Source organism: Taudactylus pleione, unplaced genomic scaffold, assembly GCF_031769625.1.
Source record: "Taudactylus pleione unplaced genomic scaffold, aTauple2 ptg000726l, whole genome shotgun sequence".
NCBI classification, from domain to species: Eukaryota; Metazoa; Chordata; class Amphibia; order Anura; family Myobatrachidae; genus Taudactylus; species Taudactylus pleione.
Genome location: NW_028285128.1, coordinates 2,402,508 through 2,420,262, shown reverse-complemented (window position 1 = coordinate 2,420,262; position 17,755 = coordinate 2,402,508). Strand labels below are relative to the sequence as shown.

The window sequence follows — 17,755 nt, the reverse complement described above, 5'->3', positions numbered from 1 at the left end:
GTCTTAAACAATTTTATATGTTCCCTGGATTTCTCTGGGTTCTCAATTTTCTTGGCTTTGTCATGTTTCAAAACTACTGTAGGAAGCTTGGTTTTGGCTCTTTGTGATGTCACTGGTTCATCTAAATGTGAAATGATTTCAACCAATCCTACACTAAGGACAATATATAAGTTGGTCTTGAATAAAACTATAGAAGTGACTGGTTAATGGATGCCAATTCAGTGTTGAGTGTATGAGTGGGAGGTGAGCATGGCATTGCCCCATCCTACATTACCTTACCTCAAATCTAACTCTTTACCACCTCACTCTGGGTCTGATTCTGAGTTGGGATCAAAGAAAAAAAAAGACGTAAATTTGCTTCTTGGCAAAGTGGTGTGGCACTGCCAATGGGGCAGATATAAAGGGCCTGATTCAGAGGTGCACGCTATTACAGCTATGGCTGCATCTTTATGAGTGGTGTAACTAGGGTATTTGGAGCCCAAGGCAAGATGAAAAATGGAGCCCTCCCAAAGTATGTGTGTGCGCCCCGAAAAAGTGGGCATAGGCAAAGTCACAAGGGACGTGATCTCATTCCTTTCCATTCCATATGCCCCCAGTAGTAGTGCCCCTTATACAATGCCCCCAGTAGTAGTGCCCCTTATGCAATGCTCACTGTAGCAGTGCCCCTTATGCAATGCTCACTGTAGTAATTCTCCGTATGCAATGCTCACTGTAGTAGTGCCCCTTATGCAGTGCTCCCAGTAGTAGTGCCCCTTATGCAATGCTCACTGTAGTAGTGCCCCTTATGTATGTCCCCAGTAGCAGTGCCCCTTATGTAATGCTAACTGTAGTAGTGCCCCTTATGTAATGTCTCCAGTAGCAGTGCCCCTTATGCAATGCTCACTGTAGTAATGCTCCGTATGCAATGCCCCCTGTAGTAGTGCCCCTTATGCAGTGCTCCCAGTAGTAGTGCCCCTTATGCAATGACCCTTGTTGTAGTGCACATTAGGAAGTGCCCCCAGTACTGCCCCTTATGCAGTGCCCTTAGCAGTGCCCCTTATGCAATGCCCCCAGTAGTGCCCCTTATGCAGTGGCCCCAGTAGTGCCCCTTATACAGTGCCCGCAGTAGTATCCCTTATACAGTGCCCCAGTAGTGTCCCTTATACAGTGCCCCTTATACAATGCCTCCAGTAGTACCCCTTATACAGTGCCCCAGTAGTTCCCCATATATATATATATATATATATATATATATATATAAAAATAACATACAGACACACACAACACAATACTTACCCGTATCCCCACTCCTGCACCCGCCGCCGTCACCTCCTACCACTTGGCACTATGTCTCTCCCTTCACCCACTGCAGGAGCTGGAAGGCAGAGTTCATGAGTGAGCTCCAGCCCGTCTCTGGCCATGGGTGCAGTAGCCAATGAGAGTCTGTCTGACTCTCATTGGCTGCTAAAACGAACACACCGCCGCCGGGTAGTACACTCACTGTGTAATACCCGGTGCCGGTAGCGGTGTATTTGTTTTATTGTGTATTGTGGGCCGCACTCGGTCCGCACTACACATGGAAACCACTGATCTGGACGGCGGGCGGCGGTGGCCCCCCCTCCCCGGTCAGACGGCACCTAGTGCCGACCCCTAATAGTTACGCCACTGATCTTTATGCTAATGCTGCATCTGATAGGATTCATACAGAGATGCATGCAGGCTACGGTGCTACTCCGCTGCTGTGCGCATTAAGATGTACCTTTGGCCACATAATCAAACATTACACCAGCCCAATGGAGGTGCAGAGTCTCCATCTGAACATGGGAATCGGTGTCAGTACAACTGCACAACACCCACTTCTGGCTAGCCATCCCCATGTTACCATCCAGGAACACCCATTTGAATTGCCTCTCTAAATCCAAATTTGTATTGCGGCTTTCTGTGGTAACCATCGGAACGCACGCGCAGTGCGGCTTAAATGCATGTGCAGACTGTAAACGTTGGCTGCTTGCGTTCGGCATTGGCATAGTGTGCACCTCCGAATCAGGTCCAAAAGGTGCAGAGATCAAGATTTGAGAGGTCAGTGTCCAAACTCATATCTAAATTGCGGAGTAAAAATAAAGCTGTCCAGTATTTGTGGGCTACATGCAAAAGCAGACAGTATTTACTCTGCATACAAAAACAGTAAATGTATTTGCGCCCCTTGTATTGCAACATGGTTTGTCCAGGTGTAAAGGTAAAGGCTCTGATTCAGAGCCGGAAGCTCTTTCAGAGTGCTCGCTCTGAATCAGGGTGGCTTTTTTTTTTGTGTCAGCCTCCTGGCCGCTCGCTAAGCTGTGGGTGACGGTCTTGTGGTAGGGTTTCGTTCCCACAAGCCCCAGTGAGCTTCCTGCTCTAAATAGAGCAGGAAGCTACCACTGACATGGTGCCTCCCACAAACGGCAGGCGTTCCTTTGGGAACGCCTCCGTTTGTGTAGCCACCCCCCCTGCCCGCCTCCAAAACGGGGCGAGCTGTCAATCACAATCAACCGCCGCCCCATTTTGGTGCGAGACCCGTAGTGATGGAGCGCCCGTCGCTGGCCGGGTCTCGCGCATGTGCATACCGGAGGCAAACATCGACCCGATTGCGAGCGCATAGCCCCAAACTTTTTGCTTTCCTCCTGGAATACAGTTAAATACTCGAAATGCGAATCCATAACGATCTATGCACTGATTCAGAGGTGGACTCAAGTTGGGTTGGCGTTGCATCTTTGGGCCTGAATCAGCAAGGATCACAGTTGCTAATACGCAAGCAAACGGGCAATTGTTGCGTTCTGCACACGTGCGCGAACTAGCTATTGCAATCGGGACTGCGATCAAAGAGGCTACGCAGGCCCCTTGCAGACTGATTGACAAGAGGCACCGTTTGTTGGTGGTGACGGGGGGTAGGGGTGGTTGGAGAAACGCAGGCGTGCCTGTGCGTTTCAAGGGCATTGCAGGGGCGTGCATAAATTAGCTACTGCGATGCCATATGCAGCCTGAGGCCTCATAGCGTGCGCTGAAGTTAGCAGTTCCTGTGTGAGGTCTGACCTGCCTTAACTGTGTGTATGGGTCCGATGTTACTCGATGTTACCAGTTATTTCGCTATGTTGCCAAAGTATACGGATGTGTGTATGGGGAAGTGGGCGTCCTTATGTTAGGCTGTGATCGCAATGTGAATGCAATTATTTGTATAGCACCACTGATATTAGCAACTGTGTGGCCTGCGTATATGCAGAATAGCGACCCATGCTGAATCAGGCCCTTTGTCCGCAGCGTATCTGAGGATGTATGCAATTGCCACAGGTCATGAGTACAAATGGATGATTTACAATTAGGGATGTGCGGTTCGGTTCTCCAGAAATCTGAATCCACCCGAATATCGTGAATCCGGACAGATTTGAGTTGCGGTTCTAATCTCCTGGGGAAATCTGGATAAATCCAAGTTGTGGTTCTGATCTTCCAGCGTTTTTGGAATTCGGATTTTACATACGAATTTTGGGTTTTTGGTTTGCAAAAATTACATGATTTTAGCGGTTTTTAAAAACGTTTTATTCTTTTGATTAAAAAAAAATCAGATCCAAAACCAAAACCAAGATGAATCCAGATTCAAAACACTGGGGTCAGCGCACATCTCTATTTACAATAAATATAACAGTATTAATTATACACAATATATCTGAATAATGATATAAAACAATTTTGCCTTAAACATTAGATAACAGTAACAACACATAAGGGACAAATGCATATATGTAATACATTTCAGATAAAAATTGAATAGTATATATACAGTCAGGTGCATAAATATTGGGACATTGACAGAATTTTCATATTTTGGCCTCTATTCACCACCACAATGGCTTTGAAATTAAACAAACAAGATGTGCTTTAACTGCAGACTTTCAGATTTAATTTGAGGGTAATTACATCCAAATCAGGTGAACGGTGTAGGAAGTACAACGGTTTCTATATGTGCCTCCCACTTTTTAAGGGGCCAAAAGTAATGGGACTATCAACTCAAAAGCTATTTCATGGACAGGTGTGGGCTATTCCCTCGTTATTTATCAATTAAGCAGGTAAAAGGTCTGGAGTTGATTCTAGGTGTGACATTTGCATTTGGAATCAGTTGCTGTCGACTCTCAATATGAGATCCAAAGAGCTGTCACTATCAGTGAAGCACGCCATCATTAGGCTGAAAAATCAAAACAAACCCATCAAATAGATAGCAAAAACATTAGGTGTGACCAAATCAACTGTTTGGAACATTCTTAAAAAGAAAGAACGCACCGGAGAGCTCAGCAACACCAAAAGACCCGGAAGACAACGGAAAACAACTGTGGTGGATGACAGAAGAATTATTTCCTTGGTGAAGAAAAACCCCTTCACAACAGTTGGCCAAATCAAGAACACTCTCCAGGAGGTAGGTATGTATGTGTCAAAGTCAACAATCAAGAGAAGACTTCACAAGAGTGAATATAGAGGGTTCACCACAAGATGTAAACCATTGGTGAGCCTCAAAAACAGGAAGACCAGATTAGAGTTTGCCAAACAACATCTAAAAAAGCCATTACAGTTCTGGAACAACATCCTATGAACAGATGAGACAAATATCAACTTGTACCAGAGTGATGGGAAGAGAAGAGTATGGAGAAGGAAAGGAACTACTCATGATCCAAAACATACCACCTCATCAGTGAAGCATGGTGGTGGTAGTGTCATGGCGTGGGCATATATGGCTGCCAATGGAACTGGTTCCCTTGTATTTATTGATGATGTGACTGCTGACAAAAGCAGCAGAATAAATTCTGAAGTGTCTTTGGCAATATTATATGCTCATATTCAGTCAAATGCTTCAGAACTCATTGGACGGCGCTTCACAGTGCAGATGGACCCGAAGCATACTGCAAAAGCAACCAAAGAGTTTTTTAAGGCTAAAAAGTGGAATGTTATGCAATGGCCAAGTCAATCCCCTGACCTGAATCCGATTGAGCATGCATTTGACTTGATGAAGAAAAAACTGAAGGGAAAATACCCCAAGAACAAGCAGGAACTGAAGACATTTGCAGTAGAGGCCTGGCAGAGCATCACCAGGGATGAAACCCAGCATCTGGTGATGTCTATGCGTTTCAGACTTCAGGCTGTAATTGCCTGCAAAGGATTTGCAACAAAGTATTAAAAAGTGAAAGTTAGATTTAGGATTGTTTAGTTTGTCCCATTACTTTTGGCCCCTTAAAAAGTGGGAGGCACAAATAGAAACCATTGTAATTCCTACACCGTTCACCTGATTTGGATGTAATTACCCTCAAATTAAATCTGAAAGTCTGCAGTTAAAGTACATCTTGTTTGTTTCATTTCAAAGCCATTGTGGTGGTGAATAGAGGCCAAAATATGGAAATTCTGTCAATGTCCCAATATTTATGCACCTGACTGTATATATATATATATATATATATATATATATTGCCACCATCGATGACCTCTTAATCGATATGACACACGCTGATGTTTAATTGATGTCTGATCTAAGGATAATCCAATGGATATGAAATTGTTCCCAAATGCTATTTCCAAACATTATATTTTTGGGGTTCAAAAGCTGTCTCAGGCACCACAGCTCTACCAAAGACATTTCTGTTCTTACCAATTATCCGGACCACCAAATTTGTATATATCCGATAAAATTGGTCAACCTTATTCCTTGGAATTCTAAAATATAATACAATGTACCTTAAAGTGGAGAGTCGCACAAACCAGTTGGTAGAAATCTGGTTGCTGAATTGTGGATCTGCTACAAATAAACAACATATGTCTGTGGTGGCCAAGGCCCAAGGCTGTACCGATGTCTGGGGGGTGACTGTCCCAGCAATGTAAATATTCAGCAGTTCGTCCGATAGAGAGATCCAGAGCCCACGCGCTTCCTGGTTAGGCTTTAACAGTCTCTTCCTCTAGCTGCCAGGTTCCACAGGATACACCATCTCCACACATGCTCTGTGCAGCTCTTACTCATGAGCACACAAAAAAACATTGGTCACTAGCAACCAATTCGGACCACCGTTCACCTCTGAATCAGGCTCTCAGTCATATAAAAAAAACTAGGGGTCAATCGAATTAGCCACGAAGGGTGCGAGTTGCTGTTGCAACGTCGTTAAAATGCCGGCAATGGACAGTCATCTCGCACCCTTCGCGGCCCGCTATGAGCCCGAATTTGCGAATCCAGGCCTCCGTAAAGTGCGGCCATTGCCACGATGACTTGCGCTGGATCGACCCCTTTGTTTCCTCCCACCCACCACCTTATTTTGGAAAATTCTAATTTAAGATAATAATAATAAAAACAGTCAAGTCAACATTATGGAACTAGGAACTATGATATTCAGAAATGAATAAGTTGATGTAAAATCACGTGTCTTTAATGGCCTAGATCAGGGTTGGCCAACCATTAAGAGGCAAAGAGCCAAAAAATATCTGTAGTTAAGCTAAAGAGCCAATAGCATGTGCGCTCAAAAATGGGGCGTGGTCTAGCTGTCACAAGACCACGCCCCATTTTTTGCGCACGCCTTTGGTATGACATTTGCAGGAGCATGACCTTGTGTCACACCCCCGTTTTTAGTCACACTGGGGGAGAGCCTAGCACATTAAAAATACTGTATTTGTGGCCCTTATGCAGTGCCCCCTAAACTAGTGCCCCATAAGCAGTGCCCCTGTAGTTTTGCCCCTTATGCAGTGCCCCCTGTATTTGTGCCCCCTGTAGTTTTGCCCCTTATGCAGTGCCCCTTGTATTTGTGCCCCCTGTAGTTTTGCCCCTTATGCAGTGCCACTTGCATTTGTGCCTCTTATGCAGTGTCCCCTTAAGCAGTGCCCCCAACCCAGCACTTACCGCGCTGGCTTTGGCTCCCGCTGACTGGTTCTAACTAGATCCAGCAGGTGTGCAGGGCAGGCTTCTCACATCGTGGGTGACGTCATGACATCACCCGCGCACCTCATCACTGGGAACACTGGCCTCCGAAGCGATCAGAGGCTTCTTTAGACTCTGACCGCTTCAGAGGCCAGCGTTCACAGTTCCAGTGGGGGGAGCCGCGTCACAAAACCTCGAGAGCTGCAGGTAGGCCACCCCTAGATCATAAAAATGTGGAGCAATAAAATAATGTTGTTCATTTCAGGAGATGGCCCTATGACTTGTTGTACAATGCATAAATCTAGTCACAACTCAACTAGAGATTTCAGGAAAAAGATAATATAAGAGGCACAGACATAGATTTAAATTCTTTAAACAAACCTGTGTAGTGCTCATGTTCAGGAATTGTTTGTAACTATTTTGTACATTGAGACAAAAAGACAAAACATTGCTTATTCAATCATTTAAATTAAAAATTAAAGCAAATTAAACCCAAATTACAGAACATGGATTCCTATTAATCATTCTGTCTGAGGTTACATTGTCTACTTTCTGGTCACGGATCAGTGGAGCAACTGATGCAATGACAAAAACTAAATTGAGACAGGGTGTCCACAGGCAGCCCAACTGTGGCCCAAGTCACTTAAATGAATGTGGCGTATATTAGTGTGCCCCAACATCAGAGGACTTCATTGCCAGGAATTTCATTTCAATGCACCTGCCAGGAATTTCATTTCAATGCACCTCCCACAGGTCTGAAGATGTAGAGGTGGAAGAAGAGGAAGCAGAAAAGTGCGGCTAGATTCTGGCCTCCTACTGTACTCAGACCTGGAAGAGTAACTACTGTCTAGAACAGTAGTGCGGTGCTGTGTCAATACATGTTTACAATTGTGTTTGTGGTTGAGAATCCAAAAAATTGTATAGAGTAAGGCTACATTTAATAAAGTCATTGTAAAATATACAAAAGCCAGTAGATTCATAGAACAGCCTCCAAAATAACATAATAAAGGCTTAGTTGCCTATTCTGCCAAATTTGAGGAGCTCTCATAGGAACCAGCGAGAATAGACAGCCCTGTCTACTTCTGCAGTGTAGTGGGCAGGGTAAAGATAATGTAATTCAGCCCTTGGAGTTGCCCCTGTGGCCTCCCCTTTCTAGGATCTCCCAGAGGGGTTCCCCAAAGTCAGCAATTATGGAAAGGCTAAATGAAGATTAAGTAAAGTCATTTTGAAACGTTCATATACTTCAAAGCCTGTATATTTCTGTAGTAAATAATGTACATAGAATAGCAGATTAAACGCTATAAAAAGCAAGCCAAGTCCAGCGCACTGACTGATAGAGCTGACATTTCAAATGGCTGCTTATGAAGGAGTGTTTCTCCACCTTGAATAACTGCGGGGCAACTAAAGCTAGTACATCTGTGACCGCCGACAGCCTAAAAATGCTCTGCACAAACTGCATATTGATGGATTCACACACAGGAGCACTGCTAGTTATTTCACCTTAAGCACAACTTGGGCAGCCTCCAGCTGTATTGCCTGAAGCACCCAGCAATTGAAGGCACAAGTGAACAGTGGGGGTCACTGGGGAGGTTATGTTTTACTACATGTCCTAAGTAAATAAGGTAAAAAATATTTATTTAAGTTTGTGGTTTTATTTTCTCTTTTCATTTTTTTATCTAATAATTATTTTTTTTTATTTCATAATTTTCTTATTTCAACAGAATCACTTTATTTGAATTAATTAAAGCCCAATTGTAGCAGGAGATGGTGCGGCTTGCCTACCAGTACTGGAGGAGAACAGCTGCTTCAGTATGCTGGCTTCTGAAAACATAATTCAAAATAAATTAAAAGGAAAAGCAAAAGTCCTTAATCAGCAGAAAGGAACATAATATGTAGCAGGAACCATAGGTAGCATAGCAATACTTATTTTAAGAATATTATTGCCTAACTGCAAGGATGCAAGCTGGATGAGGCCTTCAAATGCCTATTTGTGACATGAGTACCTAGAAATATAATATATATTAACTTCTTTGCAGATTCTAATTAATTATACTCAGAGCTGCAGAGAGATGTGCCAAGCCCTCATACTTTAAGGGGGCGTGACCTAATGTAAAGAGGTGTGGCCACGTCTCCTTACAAAACAAATAGGCACACGTCGCCCTACAGGGGCAAATCCAAACGTGGGGGTGAGGTGGGGTGGGGACTGCACAGCCTCACTGGTCCCAACACAGCCCAGCACACAGCAGTGTCTGCTGGGCTGGGAAGACATAGGCTAAGCCCCCAGTTTGTGCACTGGCAATGGCTTCCCATTGGAAGCACTTTTTGCTAGTGGCACACTGGACTGTCATTCCCAGGGGGAGGTATTTTCTTCCCTTACGAATGCCAGTCCGGATTGCCATTAGCAAAAAGTGCTTACAATTGGAGGCCACTTCTACTTCAATTACGCCAGTGATACCTGGCGTCTAAGGACTGCAGCTGATGCATTCCCTAAAAGCTGAGTTTTTGTGCACATGTCTTTTACCTGCGCAAGCGCAATGGAACCGAGAGTCTCTGTCTTGATCCAACCTAGACCCAGGCACACTGATGATGATAATGATGGATATGAAACCAAGCATATGGATAGTGACAATCTAACCACAGAGATACCTGCAACTCTGCACATGGGCAAATGTCCACATTTAGAGGGAGATGTATCAAGTCTTGGAGAGAGATAAAGTGGAGAAACATAAAGGGATAGATATACTAAGCCTTGGAGAGAGATAAAGTGGATGGATATAAAGTTCCAATCAATCAGCTCATAACTGTCACTTTACAGGCAAAATTACAGTTAGGAACTGATTGGTTTGTACTTTATCTCCGTCCCCTTTATCTCTCTCCAAGGCTTAGTACATAGACCCCAAAGTACTAACCAATCAACTTCTAACTGTCATTTTTCAAACACAGCCTGTAAAATGACAGTTAGAAGCTGATTGGTTGGTACTTTATCTCTCTCCACTGTATCTCTCTCCAGGGCTTGATACATCTACTCCTCAATTCCATGCATGCAATGCGAGAGCTATTGCTTCTGAATTGCCATCAACTCTGAATTAGCGCCTCAGTGTTTGTCACAACGGAATATGGATACAGTGGCTGATAGATTAAAACTAATATTAACCATAAGCACAGGGTCATAACAGGGCACAAATGCGGCCTATGCGGTCCCGTGAGTGCGCAACGTCATTATGTCACACAAAAGGGGTGGGGCTGACAGCTCCGGTAAGTACAGTAATAATCGGGTATCCTGAGGACACATGGTCGGCTGCACAGATTGCAGTGCGCCTGTCTGGAGCGTTCACAGGACGCTCTAGTCGGCATTGCACAAGTGATCCTCTGCTGTTCTAGATGGTACCACCCACAGAGTAATTGTGCTCTGTGCCAAACCGTAGTTACTACCATGCCCAGGCAGTGTTCAGGGGAATGGCCAGAATGTTACATGCCTTTTCCATAAACCATCATTTTATAACTTATACAGTATAACAGCTCAAATATTTTGTGATAACAGAAAGAACATATCCCAAGCTCCATGAAGATATTTAGCAAGCCCCTATGCCCAAATTCATTTAGTCATAATGCATACCTCTCAATATTTGTAAAAAATATATATCAAGACCCTATAAACCTAATTTCTGACCCAGCAGGCTCAGTGCCGTTGAGACAGCTGCAGGTCTCTGGCACTGAAGGAGGCCTGGACAAATCTGGGAGGCATGGTCATCCCCCTGCAAAAAATAAAATGATGGGAAATACTATGCGGGAATTGGTGCCACATGCTGTAAAGGTGGGCCTGCCAGGCACCTCCAACAGGCACAAGTAATTAGTACCCGGCTCTGTTTTCCTCTCTTGGTGCCTCTGTCCAGGCTACAACGGTATTCACTGAATTACTCTCTCAATTGGTTGTAAATCCATTTACAAATTGTTAGACTTTTTACTGCCAGAAGAAGACATATCAGTGATAGGTAGTTACTCTTGTCAATGCCGTAGTTGTACAATTGAATAATCTGCCACTGCATGGGAACAATGTATACTAACCGAATATATCCAGTGAGTTTGGGTCAACGTGGTACTGATCATATATGTACATTCCTGCCCGGTTAGTCTTTGATTGGAGAACACTGGTGAGCGCTGTCTTTACTGAGTTCACAGTGACATATTTGCTGTTAGAATTCGGGACATCCAGTATCACCCAAAAGAAAACCTTCAAGCTGCCCTCTCTACAGAAAAGAATAGAAAGGAGAATATGTGACAAAGACAAAGGGCACATATCTATTTATACTATGCAGCGTTCAGCAGCTCCTGTAAATGTTCTGTGTGAGCCTATTTACTGCCCTAATATACTTCATAGAATGTATGTGTGACACTCTGGGGGCACCTTCCAGGAGCATTGAAACCATTTAGATAACAATGAACTCCTGTGATCTGGCATAGGGTTTCTTTTATTTATAGCGTACTTAGGGGCAATTTTTCACTTTGTCACTCCGTATACGAGGGTTGTTCAAAAAGTAATACCTAAATGCTCATAACTCTGATATAATATGCAACATTTATTTGAAACTTTGTAAGTTTGTAGTTTAATATGTCTGCTAACTATATATGTATTTTTGTTTAGGTAGTCCAAGAAATACCATGGAATCCAAGATGAAACAAAGCCATCATTGAATTTCTGGAAAAAGAAGGCTGCAGTGCTACAGAAATTCACAGAAGACTGAAAAAAGTGTATGGTGAGCGTATAATTGACTATAACAATGTCAGAAGGTGGATGACGCGTTTCCAATTGGGAGAATAATCCGTGTGCGACAAACCTCGTGGTGGCAGACCATCAACTGCAATGACAGCAGAGAGCCGACACAAAGTCGATGTCATGATTCAGAAAGACCATCGTGTGACCATCAGAGATATCAGTGATGAACTTGAATGTAGCCATGGCACTGTAAAAGCACTAATCAATGTTTTGGGATATTGTAAAGTGTGTGCTAAAGGCGTTCCAAAGCAATTAACCAAGGATCACAAGGCCCAGAGGGTGGAAGTGTACAATGACCTTTTGACCAACTTTGAAGCCAACCCTAAGACGTTTTTGGAAAATGTCATTACAGGAGATGAGACGTGGGTATTCCTTTATGACCCAGAAACAAAGGCCCAATCAAAGCAATGGAAACACCTAAGTTCACCTAGGCCAAAAAAGTTTAAATCACAACGATCCGTAAACAAAGTCATGGCCACATTCTTCTGGGATTGCCGAGGTGTTATTCTCATCGATTACTTGGAACAAAACCAATCAATCAACAGTGATCGATACATTATTAGACTTAAGAAGCTGAAAGAAGCCATCCGAAAAAAAAGGTCAACAATTCGACTGTCAAATGTCATTTTACACCACGACAATGCCTGACCTCACACTTCGATGGCAACATCTGCGGCCATTGCCAAAATGGGGTGGGCAATAATGCCACATCCACCATACAGTCCTGATTTGGCCCCTTCTGACTTTCATCTGTTTGGCCCTCTCAAAAACTGTTACCGTGGTCAACATTTTGAAGACATAGAGGTTGTTAAAAAAGCCATACGTTCCTGGGTCAAACACCAACCACTGGAATTTTTCCAAAGTGGATTCACAGCTTGGGTTGAGAGGTGGAGAAAATGTTTGAGGGTAGATGGTGAATTTTTTGAGTAGAGTAATTTTGTTACTAAGACTTCAAAGAATTTTACTGCAAATTTTCAAATCTGTATCTATAATAAAATTTGAGTTGTGAACATTTAGGCATTACTTTCTGAACAACCCTCTTATTTACAAACTCTATACTGTACATATAACAAACAGCACAAACATTTCAAGCCATAGGGGCTAATACAGAGTCACAAGCAAGTCATCCGCAGCTGACTTGCTTGTGTGCACAGAACTAAATGTGGATATTCGACCCCTATTTGGCCACACTGGGCCTATCATTATCAGAGTGCACCAGCCCTATACCTTGTGCAAGAGATTCATCTGAAATCAGATGCAAGATTGTGGCCCAAATGTAACAGCTTGTGAGATGCCGGCAGTGGTGAGAGGCTGCTAAATTTAAAGAACCTCATCTTGCAGACTATTACAATTGAGCCTACAGTATGTACCATTTAGTATGAATGGAACAATTTATATCTCATCCCAAAGTACTTTATTAGAGCCCATGAAGCACAGAATAATTTACTAACATACAGTAGAAACAAACTAGGCAGTACAGTGACCCATAGCAACCAATTAGACACTGACCTTCATAAGGTTATCTTGCATTTGACTGATCAAAGATGATTGTTGACTCATTGCTATGGGTTACTGCACTGTGCACATTTGCACCTTTGTAAACAAATAATATTTACAATCTTCTAATGATCTCACCCAAAAGCATAGACCATGCTGGAGTTGTGATACACAGACAGTTCAGAAACCAACACGAGAGAAGTGACCTGAAGAAGGAATACACAGTTAAGAGATGATAAGGAATGGCATATAGTGAGTGTTTTGTTTATTTTATGCTGCCAAATAAAACTAGCTGTGGATACTGGCACGGAGGCACTGCACTGGTGTGCTATTGCAATTTGATAGACGCGCTTGTATTTAACTAAATAAAATCTATATGGTGCTTAGCTGACCAATGAATCTAAGATGAAGATCGTGTATAATAAATATCTATAGATATGGGTATGGAAATGTCAGAACTGATATCAAAGGAATAATATATAAACATAAATAAATAAATGAAAACCATTAACAATTGTTATAAAATTTGTCTAGGACCGGCAATGTCTGAATATACAATGGACTCAATATATAACATGAAATGAGGGGGATACGTTTAGGAAGCCGGCGGCCGCAATCCCGACCGCCGGCTTCCCGAATCCTCTATCCCGCCTAGGGTTAAATGACAGGCGTCTAAAATCTAGACGCCTGTCATTTTCCCGACGCCGGGAGACAGGCGCCCGGCATCCCGATCGAAGGGATTCCGGGCGCCACAAGCGGACAGGGGGGGAGGGTTAGGTTTAGAGCACCCGGGGGGGAATTAGGGTTAGGCACCCCCCCAGGAGGGTTAGGCTAGGGGGAGGGAGGGTTAGGCACCCCCCGGGGGGGACTTAGGGTTAGGCACCCCCTGGGAGGGTTAGGGTTAGGCTAGGGTAAGGGGGGGTTAGGGTTAGGCACACCCCCGGGGGGGACTTAGGGTTAGGCACCCTCCCGGGGGACTTAGGTTTAGGCAGCAGGGAATGGGGGGTTAGGGTTAGGCACTTAGAGGGGGGATTAGGGATTAGGGATTAGCAGTTGGAACGGGCTCAGTCTGCAGTGTAACTGGCCCGTCTGACTTCTGCTTTCACTCGTTGAGACTGTGTCCTCTCCTAGGCTCTAAGCAGAGAGCCGCTGTTTATGTTGGGAGTTATTGCTGCCTCGTGTGATCACTTCCACTCTATGTTGACTGCAGGATGGGGTCCTTCTTATACCAACGCGTTTCGTCACGGATGACTTTATCAAGGTGTCTGTGAGATAAATTTTGCCTCCTTTTATTCCTGAGGGACTGTCTTAATTGGCTACTTAATTGAATCATTGGATAAACGCATTAGATCCCTCTTTTTTTGCTTGTTCTTGGGAAATTATAAAATGAGGCCATGTGTGTTATACCACATACTCGGAAAAAATATATATAATAAAAATGTACTTTATTCGTTTGTGTGGAAAACATAAATTAAACGGATGTCTTTAAAATCAATTAATGTGTTAAAAAAAAAAAAAAATGCAAAAAGTCCCCTTATTCATAGTATCAATTGTGTACAACAATGTATACAGATTGTTGCCAGATCCTATTAGAATGAAAAATATATATGGAAATATTTGATAAATGTAAAAGATAAGAGTATAAATGTTTTTATGAAGGATGTTGTGATTTAATTAATAAACTGCGTTTAATGAATAGCTTCGCAAGGATATGTAACGAGATTAATACTACTGATGCATTGTATTTATTCAGTCAGTTCCTCATCTCCTGTGTCTGTTGATTGTGACACTGTATTCAGACTTTTAGAAATGCTCCCAAATCAAAGTCTATGTTCAGACCTTTTGGATGGAGGGTTCCCATTTTATAAATATATTCAGTTTCTGACTTTGAGATTCTTTCTAGATACTGACCCCCTCTCCAGTCTTTTTCAATTTTTCTTATTGCTAAGAATTTCATACCTCTCGGATCTTTATGATGATGTAGTAGAAAGTGATTGGAGGCGTTGTGTGCTGTGAACCCCTTTTTAATGTTATTAATGTGTTCTCCAATCCTTGTCTTCAATTTTCTAATGTTACGGTCAATGCACTGAAGGCCGCATGGACATTCCAGTAGATACACAACACCTTCTGTATTGCAGCTGAGATTTTGTTTAAAGTCGAATTCTATGTTTTTGGCATTTGAACAAAATCCAATGACTGATTTTGTGCTGTTGATGCCAGTGTCTCTGCATACTTTGCAATTTAAACAAAAATGAAATCTCTTTTGTTGCAACATAGGGTTAGATCTTTCTGGTGGTATACAGCTTGCAGTTAGAATATATTTGAGTGTTTGGGCTTTCTTATAGATTTCTCTCGGTTGAGTCGGGACTAGGTCTTTTGTTTCTGGGTCTAGTTTCAGTAGATGCCAGTGCTTTCTCAGGCTTTGTTCCAAGCCCTTTGTGTAGCTGTTGTATTGAGTGATGAAGAGAGTTTTTTTATAGGACTCTGTTCTTTTTTCTTATTATATTGTAACAGGTCTTTTCTTTTCAATTTCTCAATTCTCTTCAGGCTGTTATCTATTGTATTTTCTGAATAGTCTCTTTCAAGGAATCTCTGTTTCAGAAGTTCACTTTGTTTTTTAAAATCTTCATCATTTGTACAGTTTCTTTTTATTCGTTGAAATTGTCCCCCTGGGATTTCCAATCCATTTTGGGTGATGGTTACTCGAAGAGAGAAGGTAGTCATTGCAGTCTACCTTTTTGTAGAAGGTACGTGTGTGTATTTTATTTTCTTCTATGTAAATTTCTAGGTCCAAAAATTGTATTGTGTTCTTGCTATAATTATGAGTAAACTCCAGGTTAAGTTGATTGCTATTCAGATGCATCAGTAATTGGGCTAAAGTCTCTTCATCACCCTCCCAGATGAAAATGATGTCATCTATGAATCTTTTCCAGTGTCTGAGGTGGTCTTGAATGGGTTATTCTGCCATATGTTTTCATCCTCCCATTTGGCAACAAAGAGATTCGCGTTACTGGGCGCGCAATGACTGCCCATCACGGTGCCAGTTACGTGTTTGAAGAATTGGTTCTGGTGCCAAAAATAATTGTGGTTTAAAATGAATTCTATACTACTCATTAAATAATTGATTTGCGAGTTTGGGAGATCAGATTGATGGTTCAGGTAATGGTATGTGTGGGCACAGCCGTCAGCATGGCAGATGAACGTGTACAGTGATTTGAAGTCACGAGTTACTAAAAAGAAGGAATCTTGCCATACGATACTCCCTAGATCTTGTAGCACCGCTGTTGTATCTTTGATGCAACTCCTTTGCTGGGTCACCAATGGCTGTAAAAATACATCTACATATCCTGAAAGGTTAGACGTCAGGGAGTGTATTCCGGATACTATCGGTCTCCCTAGTGGGTTCAATGGGTCTTTATGTAGTTTGTGTATTTGATAAAATACTGGTATTCTAGGTGCAATGATATTGAGGTAGTCAAATTATTTTTTGTTCAGGATGCCTATAACAAGTCCTTCTTCCAGATGTTCTTTTAGTTCACTTTTGTATAGCTCCGTGGGGTCTTGTCCTAATTTCTCATAGGTTGTATGGTCGGATAACAGTCTTTCTGTCTCTGCTATGTACTTGTAGTGCTAGTTGGAGTTCCCAGGGGTGACTCCCAGGTAAGCTGGCTCTCAATTTGGATGCAGTTATGTATGTGCCTTTATCATGTGGCCTTACAAGCGACAAAATATATATGTGCCTTTATCATGAGGCCTTATAATTGGCAAATATATTACCTATGGGGTTAGCGTTTGGGCATAGGGCCTCTGGGGCTACTCTGGCTGGGCCTCTTCAGGGCATCACCACTTAATACACATAGTCACTTTTCATATCACCTTTTATGTTTGTTTTCTCACATATATTTTAACCCCTTTTTCAACACTTATTAATTATTCTCACACACCTATACTTCACTGTCACCCTTTTTCCGGGGGATGCCGTGGGGGGTTGCTTGGCTGGATGATTTTTGGAGTGCCCTGCACCCCAGATGTGAACCCCTTAGTGTTAGGGACTGCTAGTAACAGAGAAGCTGTGACGTGGAATAGCAGCTTCCCATGGATTTGCAAATGCATGCAACTAATATCTCTGAATTTCTATCACCATATAGTCTTCATGTATTTGTTGCAGGTACAATTCAGTGTGCTGAGGAACAATAGGGGGTTAAAACCCCCACTTTTTTCTACTTAGTATGACCCCTCCCTTTCATGCACCTGAACTATACTGCCAGATTGATTTGAGCAGCTGCCATTTTTGTTAATCTGTATACATTGTTGCACACAATTGATACTATGAATAAGGGGACTTTTTGTAGCTTTTTTTTTTTTTTAGAACACATCAATTGATTTTAAAGACATCCGTTTAATTTATGTTTTGCACGCAAACGAATAAAGTAAATTTTTATTATATGTATTTTTTCCGATTATGTGGTATAACACACAAGGCCTCATTTTATAATTTCCCAAGAACAAGCAAAAAAGAGGGATCTAAGGCATTTATCCAATGATTCAATTAAGTAGCCAATTAAGCCAATAAAAGGAGGCAAAATTCATCT

The 17,755-nt window shown here is 42.5% G+C and overlaps 1 protein-coding gene across 1 annotated transcript in view; it reads right to left on the bottom strand.

Moving 5' to 3' along the window:
* Positions 1-17,755, bottom strand: part of TMPRSS6 (transmembrane serine protease 6) — a 159,081-nt gene that overhangs the window by 69,220 nt on the left and 72,106 nt on the right. Inside the window, exons 4-6 of the mRNA XM_088456882.1 lie at positions 13,302-13,369; positions 10,958-11,139; positions 8,675-8,713 (exon numbers count right to left, since the gene is read on the bottom strand). Of these exons, the coding sequence (XP_088313008.1) occupies positions 8,675-8,713; positions 10,958-11,139; positions 13,302-13,369 (289 nt within the window). The remainder of the gene's footprint in view (positions 1-8,674; positions 8,714-10,957; positions 11,140-13,301; positions 13,370-17,755) is intronic.